The sequence below is a fragment of the Frankliniella occidentalis genome, unplaced genomic scaffold (assembly GCF_000697945.3).
Source record: "Frankliniella occidentalis isolate FOCC.00 unplaced genomic scaffold, Focc_3.1 Scaffold180, whole genome shotgun sequence".
NCBI lineage: Eukaryota > Metazoa > Arthropoda > Insecta > Thysanoptera > Thripidae > Frankliniella > Frankliniella occidentalis.
The window spans coordinates 606,972-616,629 of NW_026267306.1; the positions used below are offsets into that span (position 1 = coordinate 606,972).

General features: G+C 39.9%; 1 protein-coding gene across 5 annotated transcripts in view; it reads right to left on the bottom strand.

The window, feature by feature from the left end:
• The window catches only part of LOC113207617 (uncharacterized), a 27,748-nt gene that overhangs the window by 14,981 nt on the left and 3,109 nt on the right, over positions 1 to 9,658 (bottom strand). Inside the window, exons 1-19 of one of the 5 annotated variants that reach the window (XM_052271961.1) lie at positions 9,445 to 9,538; positions 7,907 to 8,134; positions 7,005 to 7,820; positions 6,793 to 6,913; positions 6,543 to 6,708; positions 6,256 to 6,447; positions 5,836 to 6,154; positions 5,520 to 5,752; positions 5,294 to 5,410; positions 4,941 to 5,162; positions 4,677 to 4,854; positions 4,430 to 4,598; positions 4,003 to 4,342; positions 1,388 to 3,922; positions 1,161 to 1,286; positions 911 to 1,071; positions 649 to 821; positions 339 to 548; positions 51 to 245 (exon numbers count right to left, since the gene is read on the bottom strand). In XM_052271961.1, coding sequence (XP_052127921.1) covers positions 51 to 245; positions 339 to 548; positions 649 to 821; positions 911 to 1,071; positions 1,161 to 1,286; positions 1,388 to 3,922; positions 4,003 to 4,342; positions 4,430 to 4,598; positions 4,677 to 4,854; positions 4,941 to 5,162; positions 5,294 to 5,410; positions 5,520 to 5,752; positions 5,836 to 6,154; positions 6,256 to 6,447; positions 6,543 to 6,708; positions 6,793 to 6,913; positions 7,005 to 7,820; positions 7,907 to 8,036 — 6,403 coding nt within the window. In that variant the 5' untranslated portion in view covers positions 8,037 to 8,134; positions 9,445 to 9,538. Of the gene's footprint in view, positions 1 to 50; positions 246 to 338; positions 549 to 648; positions 822 to 910; positions 1,072 to 1,160; positions 1,287 to 1,387; positions 3,923 to 4,002; positions 4,343 to 4,429; positions 4,599 to 4,676; positions 4,855 to 4,940; positions 5,163 to 5,293; positions 5,411 to 5,519; positions 5,753 to 5,835; positions 6,155 to 6,255; positions 6,448 to 6,542; positions 6,709 to 6,792; positions 6,914 to 7,004; positions 7,821 to 7,906; positions 8,135 to 8,793; positions 9,095 to 9,444; positions 9,539 to 9,658 lie in introns of those variants that run through there. The other 4 variants (XM_052271960.1, XM_026424248.2, XM_026424247.2 and 1 more) reach the window with 4 other exon arrangements.

Below are 9,658 nucleotides of genomic sequence, written 5' to 3' on the forward strand. Positions count from 1 at the left end.
AGTGATGAATGAAGAGTAGTAAATTTTAACTCAACATCAGGAATACATACCAGGGCGCACCCAGGGCCTCATATTAGGTGTAGTTTGCATTCTCATCCCTGGAGGGCGATTTAAAACAGGGCGAACTCCTCGCACAGGATTAGGAGAACCACGAGGCGTTATGGTTATGTTGGGGTTGTTTCGTAAAGGGTGAATACCACTTGTTAATTTGATATTTCCCTTGTTCGCCATACCAACATTTACACCTACCGGACAAAGGTAAGAATTAAAATGTTAGAACACATTTAGAAGTAAAGAAAGGAAAACTAAATAGCAACTACCAAGAGATTCCAACAAACCTTTCTTTAATTCATCTTTATCTTGAGCAAATGGTTTGGTGGGCTCAGTTTTGTTATTTGCGCCCATCTTAAAAGCTGTTCGGATAGCGATTATTTTTCCATTTTCCAGTTGCATGTAAATGCCCTTTGGACTTTTAAGTACCATAACCCTCTGCCCGGCCTTTAGAACAATTGATGATCGTTCAGGAGAATTTGTAGGAATAACAACATCTAAAATAATCATAAAGAAACAAAAGTAAGATTAGACAAATTAAAAACATGTCTTGCATAAACCAGCTAAATGAGGAAAGTTTAAAATTTAGCAACTTGCCTAAAGGCAATGTCATTTCCTGGGCTGACATTCCCTGTCTTTGCCAAACTTCAGCTGGAATCCACTTTGTATTCCTATTTCCAGTTGCAAGTGTATTGTTGAGCTCAGATTGCATTGGGCGCACACTTGCAATAGGCTTTATGATATTACCTTGAGCATCACGCTGAACAGGTCTGGTATTGGATATAAAAAAAAGAAAGTTGTAAGCTGTCCATTTTCCAAACAAAGAGAAAGTACAGTAGACAGTAGACTGTATACTAACCTAATCTGAAGGCCCCCTTGATTTGCATTATAATAGTTGTACACAGGTCTGTTGGCAGCTCTCTTTTCCATTTCATAACTACGTTTAGCTAACCGTTTTTCAGCTTGTGATAACTTTTTATCCTTCCTGTCAACTAAGAGAGATTCATGTTGGAAAGGTGCCTGAAACAAAATTTTGCAATATTTAATACAACAATAACAAATGATAGTAATAACCTAAGTATCATTTTCCAAACAAAATCAAAATGTACCTTTGTCAGCATCTTCCCATACTTTTCTAAAATTTTTTGCATTGCCACATCTTTATATTTGTCTTTTTCATCAGAGAGATCTTTGATCTCAGATTCTTTCTCATCATCCCAGCACAAGTTGGTAACCTATTTTTTTATTTTTTTTAAAGAAAAATAATTATTATCATTAAATATGTAGAAGTATGTTGTATAAGAAATCATCTCTAAGAAATATGTTGTATATTTACCTCCTTGATAGAAAGATGTGCATCAGGATTGCATTCATCTACAACTCGATCTGACATTCCCTGTTTGTTGATTTGTCTGTCATATATCTTTTTCTCAAGACAGTTATCCATGACAAACCTATACACAAAACAAGGCTTCTGTTGTCCGTATCTGTACACTCTGCAAACTGCTTGTGTGTCATGGCAGGGATTCCATGAAGCATCAAATACTATGACTCTGTTTGCACCAACCAAGTTTATACCCAATGAACCAGCACGGGTTGAAACCAGGAAGAGATGCACATTTGAATTGGCATTGAATTCATTGATAAGTTTTTCTCTTTCCTGAGCAGCTGTGCTACCATCTAACCGGAAATAAGTACGGTTCCGTTGCCACCTTTCATAAACTCCAGGAGCAGGAATGAAGGAGCGTTGCAGATATTCTTCTATTAACGACAAAGTAAATAATGACTGAGAAAATAAAAGAATGCGATCGCCAAGAGCAAGTGCCTCTTCTAATATGCAGAAAAACAAAACCATTTTTGCTGAGTTTTCAATAAGCCCAGGGACATAATCCTTCATTAATTCAACAGCCCAATCGTAAGGTATTCCTGGATCTTCTCTTCCTGATGATTTGACAGGAGTAATTTCAACAGGTGTTTTTCCTTCTGCCCCCAAGACAACATCCTCTTCATCTTCTTTAACCTCTTTATCATTATTTTCCTCTGGACCATCTTTGTCTTTATCAGAAATCTCCATTGAGTCAACTCTCCACGAATCAGAAGAATTTGTTCCTTTGGCATCAGCTTCCTTTGTACTGTTAACAATATTTCCATCATCTGTGCACAATTCTTTTGCATCTATATCACTGCTGGACTTGTTCTCCAATTTCATGTCAACCATATCATTCTTCAATTGATTTAAGGGTGATGGGCCAGGAATATATTTATCATTATCAAACTTTTTAATTCCAGAATTTTGCATTGGTTTTGTATCTTGATTATTCACCATATTGTAGTCCTGAGGTTGACCATGAGAGTTAATCCATGGATCATACATTGATCTGTCCTTCACGTCATACATTCCTTTTCCTGGTTCAGTCTTTCCTATAGAGGTATCAAATGCTCTGAAGTCATCAGTTGAATGAAGAAGATCTTCTGCAGAGGGTGGCACGTCTCCTGCAGTCAATGACATTGGAGCCATTGATGTAGCTTGTGAATGATTAGGGGGCTGGCTAGAAATGTTCATCATTGAAGATGGATTTGAGTAAACATTAGACATACCCATATTCTGAGGGTGATGACCCATCATGCCTTCTCCCAAGCCAGGAGTGCTACTCATTCCCATACCTGGCCCCATCAAGCCCATAGAGGGGTTCTTTGTTGGTGCTCCACCTGGCAGCATACCTGAGGCATTAACAGGGCTTTGCTGGGAAGTTGGATTGGAATTAATATTCCGACAGAGTGAAGAGGAAGAATTTCTGATTGGGCTTCCACCTGGAAGCATGCCCGATGCATTAACAGGGCTTTGTTGTGGTATTAAGTTTGGATTCAGACTGGGGCGGCTTGGAGGTGCCATCAAATTTTGATCCAACATTTGCTGATCCATTAATCCAGGTTGATATGGCTGAGTTGATGTGCTTGAGGAACCACTACTTCCACTTCCATACATGCTTTGATTGAAAGAGGCAGACGAACCACTAGCTCCATACCCTGGAAAGGCTGGATTTGATCCGCTTGAATTATAAGAAGAACCTGAAAATGACTGGCTGCCTGGTGCCCCTTGATTAAAGGAGTTGTAGGAACCACTACCACTACCACTCCAATTTTGACTATAATTGGAACCTGAACTAAAACCGTCCGTCATGGAGTGTTGTCCAGATGGGCTATTGCCACTGAAGTATGGGGGGGCCATCCCACTGTATCCTGATGATGATCCAGCAGGCGGAGGATTGCCGGATGTAGATCCACTGAACATTGATTGGTTTGTTGAAGAACCATACTGACTGCTTTGTGAAGCTGGAGAACTGCCAAGAGAGTCTCCATATCCACTGGATCCTGAACCAGTAAAAGATCCTTGGGCTGAGGAATGGCTGCTTGAACTGGAACCAAACCCAGGGGCACCACTATATCCACCATGTCCGTATGCACCACTCGGATTGTAGTGGTGAGGTGTATTAAATGAGCCATATGGTGTTTGACCAGAGGTGCCATATGGGTTGTAGGAACCCATCATAGAATTTGAATTCATTTGGCCATGCACAGGGTATTGACCAGATGCGCCATATGGAGGATTAGAATCACTCTGGCTTGCATTGGGTATAACAGCAGCAGCTGGTTTCATAGGAGACACCTCTTTCTTCTTCCTGCCTCTAGTTGCACCTCCCCTGCCACGTGGTTTCGGGGCTCCTTTCGTTTCATCGACGGGGTTACCAGTGGGATCTATAACAGTATTGGCAGCAAGAGCAGCAGCTGCCTCTTCTAAATCAAGGTCAACACCTTCTCCACCTTCTCTCTTCTTCAAGAATTGATATAGGACATCAGGATGATTCCAAATCTGAAAACCACAACAATGTATGAGCAATGAAATACATATACAACCACATTTTTAAAAAGGCAGTATAGAAGGTAACATACTTTGCAACAAACTGCAAAAGCTTTGAGAGGATTAGGAACAGCTTTAGTGCGTACAACTTCATTCATGAAGGTATCATACAGTTTACGTTGGAATGGAGTCAACCTCACAAGCAAGACAAATTCTGACTTCTGGGGTAAAGCAGACGTTAATACTGAGTGTGAACGCCGCTGAACAAAACCTTCAAGCAGTGAGTGGAGGACATGAGCACGGTATCTCATCAGACGAATATCTTGAGGAGTACTGTCAATACACTGCCCGTTTTGAATTGGGCGCTCAAACATATTGCAAAATTCAGTCTTTGTTCCAAGATAGTTTGGTCGAACAAAGTCAACCATGCACCTAGAGATAAAATCCCATTAGAAATGTGATATTCATTACATAACAATATGGGTCAACTCAAGCATCGTAACCAAACAAAGCACAAACCAGTATTCAAGAAGGTTATTCTGTAGCGGGTAGCCAGTAAGCACAACTCTCCTTTTACTTCGAATTTGTTTTAAGGCCATTGAAATTGAGGCATGACTGTTTTTAATTCTGTGACCCTCATCACAAATAACAAGATCAGGACCCGGTTTTACCAAGGCTTCAAAGACCTCTGTTAAAAAAGTTAAAGATTTTAGTACAGCAAAAAAAGGATTCTCAGCAAGTAAGATAGTTAAGAAGAGTAGCGTACTTTCTAAGATTTCTTTTTGGCGCTTTTCTTCCTCCTCGCGATCTAGTTCTTCATCATCTGACGTCATTCTCTTCCTTCTACTCTTTTTTGGTTTCGAAACTTTTTTTAGGCTCAATTGGCGGTACATTTCATACCCAATAAGTAGAACACCTCCAGATGTTGACCAATCCTCCACCACCTATAACATAAAAACAAACGTTTAAGACTGAAAACTAAAGAGAACACAGATACTACAAAATAATGCATTTCAGATTGCTTCCTCACCTTTGCTCTAGCTTTTAAGGTTTTGTGTGAATCATTTAAAACATAGATACTAAAAGTTCGGGGTCTGACTTCCCCTTGAGCAGCCAAAGGAGTGGCCATAGGATCATCAGGCATCCACATATTAAATTCCGATAACCAGTTTTGAAGGGTATTGATAGGCATTATACACATAACTGTTTTGGCAGGGGTATGCCTTAAGAAAATGTCACAAAATGTGATAACCTAGAAATTATTGAAAACATTGTTGTATTGGGATGAAGGGGTATAATAATAAACAACCGAGTGTAAAACATGTGCATGCACAACACTTTCAGAATTCACAAAGAGCGGCATTACAAAACATTCCAACTTACTTGTAAAGTTTTTCCTAATCCCATAGAATGAGCTAAAATGCAACCAAAGCCTGTTGATGTGCTAAATCTTTCAATTGATTCTATTACGTTGTCATAAAGAAATCTTAGACCACCAATCTAGAAAACAAAGGGTTAATATAGAAATTTATGAATGAAAAAATGAGATATAGGTGCAACTACTCTCACATTTCATCAAAATTATTATATTTTGAGGAAGAAGACCTACTTGATGAGGTTTGATAATTCTTGCTATGTGTGGCGCAAGGAATATATCAGGATCTCCTTCAGGTTTTCCCATATTAACTTGAACTCTGCCCTCCTCGTCAGGCACGTTGAATGCATCATTTGTGTGCATACCAGAGTTAGTAGGGTCATCATCTGCTTCATCTTCTTCAAGATCAGATGGTTCAGACAAAACAATGCAGTCATCTTCTGATGAGCTACTAATAGTAACCACATCTATCAAAAGAAAATGTTGTTAGGAAGAAGTCACTCAAAATTTTACTAATAAAGGAAATGAATTAGAACATCATTTTACTAACCCTTCTTTTTCTTTTTTCCTTCTTCATCTAGTTCATCAATAATATCTTCATCTATCTCTCCCTCCTCTTCCTCCTCCTCCTCTTCTTCTTCCTCTTCCTCTTCACCTTCAGAAGCACTGTATGATGCCTGAGCCTGAATCATAGAAGGCTGTTTGACTACTTTTTGAACAGCAGCACCAGGTCGAACAGGTGCAATTGAAACAGACGGGGTCATCATAGTGGTGCCATGAAGAGACTGAGGTTTAGATAAAAGAGTTTTTGTGACAGACGGTGTGATTTCAGCAGATGTCCCTTTAGGGATTTTTAGAAGTTCCAACACCTAAACAGTAAAATGGAATTGTTAAAAAGATTAATGAAAATACAGTTGTCATATCTCCGTCGGTTCAAAAGGAAAATGATAGAGATTGTTCCACAATATACCTTCTTGTTAGATTGGGCAGTTGCACCTGAACCAACTTTGACCACAACAGTGTTTGCGGAGGAACTAGATGAGCCACTTTTACTGGCCTGAGCTGGACCAACAGAAACCTGCTTCAGAATTGATGAGGTTCCTTGAAGAAGGGACATGACTTTGTGCTCCGCCCTCTGCTGCTCTTTCTTTTGAATTGCCATCTAAAAAAATGTTAGACAAATGTTATAAAAAAAACAACACCTTGATATTTTTTTTTTCAAACTAAGGCAAATAGAAAAAAGGACATATACTGTACCTCGCGTAAAACTCTTTGCTGTTCCTGAACTCGTTGTAAACGCTCCATTTCCTGTCGCTGAGCAGCTAATGTTGCCTCATCGAGCTGAGTTTCATCCATTACATCTCGGATGTTACGACGCATGTTTGATGTTTTCTTATCATCTTTTTTATCTCCACCACTGCCACTAGTAAAATTACAACAAAGAACCATATTGTACACTACTTAACTGTTTTGAAAAATACACACAACTAACAGATGTAAAACTTACTCGTCATCATCATCTTTCTTTTTGCCCTTTTTCTTAGGTTTCTTTTTCTTTTTCTTCTTTTTGCCAGAACCATCATCTTCACTTTCTGTTTCCTCTGATGTCTCACTAGCATCACCTTTTTCTGGAAAAAGTTGATACAAAAATCACTTGTTAGTTTAGTTAAAAGCAGCAAAACGAGAAGTGGAGATTTTAAATGGAGCATCAATACTCACCTCCCTTTTTCTTCTTCTTTTTACGCTTCTTTTTCCTTTCTTCCTCACTTTCATCAGTATCATCCTCAACAAGAATTTTCCTTTTACCCCTGGTTCTAAGTTTCTTTTTAACGTCCCCACCATCTGGCTTGTCTTCATCCTCTTCTTCTCCTTGTTTATTTTCTAGTTCTTTTGCTTCTCCTTCCATTGATTGGCTTCCACCATCATAATCAAAGTTTGGATCGTCAGCTTCTTTCTTAATGGGTGCCAGTTCATCAAGGCCCATCTCTCCTTCTGCCATTCCCTCAAATACTTGATCAGCATAACTTACATCTTCCATACCACCATTGAGATCTCCTTCTTCCATTGCTTCGTCTTCATTATATGGCTCTGTTTTGGGAACCTTACGTTTCTTCTTCCCACTTGTGCTGTTTCCATTTTCCTCCTCTCCGAAGTCTTCATCTTCTCTTGAACTGTTTTCACCTTCTTCTGTCTTCCTTTGAAAATATGAGGGAGCCTCTTCTGCTGTACCTGCCTCAGCCTGAGCCATTTCAAGGAATTGAGAGGCATCCATTACTCCATCTTCCTCATCCTCTCTGTTCTCATGATGTTCACTAGGATAATTCACAGCATCAGAAAGTGCTTTCGGATTCTCACTTCCTTCTGTTTCGACAGCCGTTTCATTCTTGACATCAGTCAAGTCCTTACTATCATCCGCACTGTGTTTCGGATATGATTCAGATTTTACTTTTGCATCAGGCGTCATGGATTCTGGAGACTGGACAGCTTCATTTTTCTCCGGGTCACTAGATGATGCATTCTTGACCTCTGAGGTTGCTGGAATAGATTTGTCATGTCAGTTAAAAATAAACAGAGAAAAATTAATTCACAAAGTAAGGGTTTAACAAGTGTCAAATTGTTACCCGTTGAATCCTCCATTTTGGTGGTACTGGTATCAGCTTGAGTTTCATCTCTCTCCACAGCAGGTGAATCACTTTGTGGTGTTACCCTCTGAATAGTTACATCTCCAATTTGAGTTACAAAGGTATCCATAATGAAATTGGTTTCAGCTCTCAGACACTAAGCAGGGGTCCCTGATGGTGACCAACACTGCTGCATCTCCAGAAGTCCCATAATAAAAATCAAATGACCTGCAACACAAAATAATATTGACAGTTAAGAATAGTTGTAATCATAATAGTTGGGTAAACCTCGTGAATCGACTCAATGCTGAGAAACTAAATAATTAACTTTTCAAGTTGAGGTTTTGTTTGCTATGAAAATAGTTTTCATTTTAAGGTTATGTTGTTTCATTAGACATAAATCGGAACTACAAAGTCTAAAAGCCAACAGGAGTTAAGAAATAGCTTAGGTTAATGATAATTTGACAAGACACATACAATGTCATTGAGTTGACAGTTAACATCTTACAAGAGAATTTGAAACAATAACTGATATAACAAATATTTGAACTGAGTGAATTTTTCACCAAAGACATAAAAATGCAAGTGCTATGTAGGCATGAGTTAATTTTGATAGTTATAATAAATAAAAATAATAAAATCTTGTCAAGAGGAGAGATGAGGCAGGTAGGAGACCAATATACATACAATTAATAAGAAAAAATTGTCAGTAAAGTGCATTCATATCATGGCAAACCTACGGCAAAATTGATATGAATTTACGAGACTTTGAAGATTTTCACACCAAAGCTAAAATCGTGTCAGGACGAACAATTTGATGTCTGTACAACCCAGCCCACAGCTCGGTGCGTCGCGTTGCTTAAGCCTACCCGGTGAGCTTAACTTACTGCTCTGTTTCCTCACTTATTAAGCCCATATGATTCTTCAAGCTTTCGACACCACACATATAACACAGAAAACGGCCCTAGAGTCACAGCACAGTCTCATGAGCCGAAATTGTAACCAAAAAACAACAAAAGATTAAATGCATCACAAATAGATCCCGACTTCTACCTAAAAATTTTCCAGCATCACCAACAACAGAGCAAATCTTGTGGAAGCACAGGAAAAGAGTTATCACTCTGGGGAAGAGTGGAAAAGAAGTCTCAGCCAAAGTGGCCCATAAAGTGTCATGAGCGCACCACCTTGCCCTTTAAAGCCAACAAATCCAATAATGCTAGTGAAAGGTTTTTTTTCACGGGGAGCGGAGAGTTTTCATACTTGATCATTCGTAAGGTTGGCAGCCTTGCGCTTCCTCGCCGAGCACTCTCTCTATCTCTCTCGCGCTACCAGCTCCAGCTGCGCCCCACCTCTCTCTGGTGGCTCTCTTCCTACTTGTCCCTTCCGCCCTACCCTTCCCCCCCTCTCTCTCCCTCACACCGACCCGACCCACCACATCGACCAATCATCAAATTGTTACTCTGGAGCAACCCTAGGAAAATTGGAATTGCCGACAGTTACTTTCTTCGGGCAAAATTGGACCACAAAAAGTCACCTACATCGTGAGACCCTTCTGGAACGGGGAGCACTACCCTTCTATCCTTTCCACGGAGAAGGAAACTTCCCTTTCACTTCGCCGCCTAGATCGGCCCCCCACTGTCAAGGCCGCGGACAGCACTACTAGGCCTCTGCCCCCAAATGAAGGGCGCCTTACTGTTAGTGCTGCTGGTCGACGTTGTATGGGTACCCAAGTGGCGACCTCCCCCTTACCCC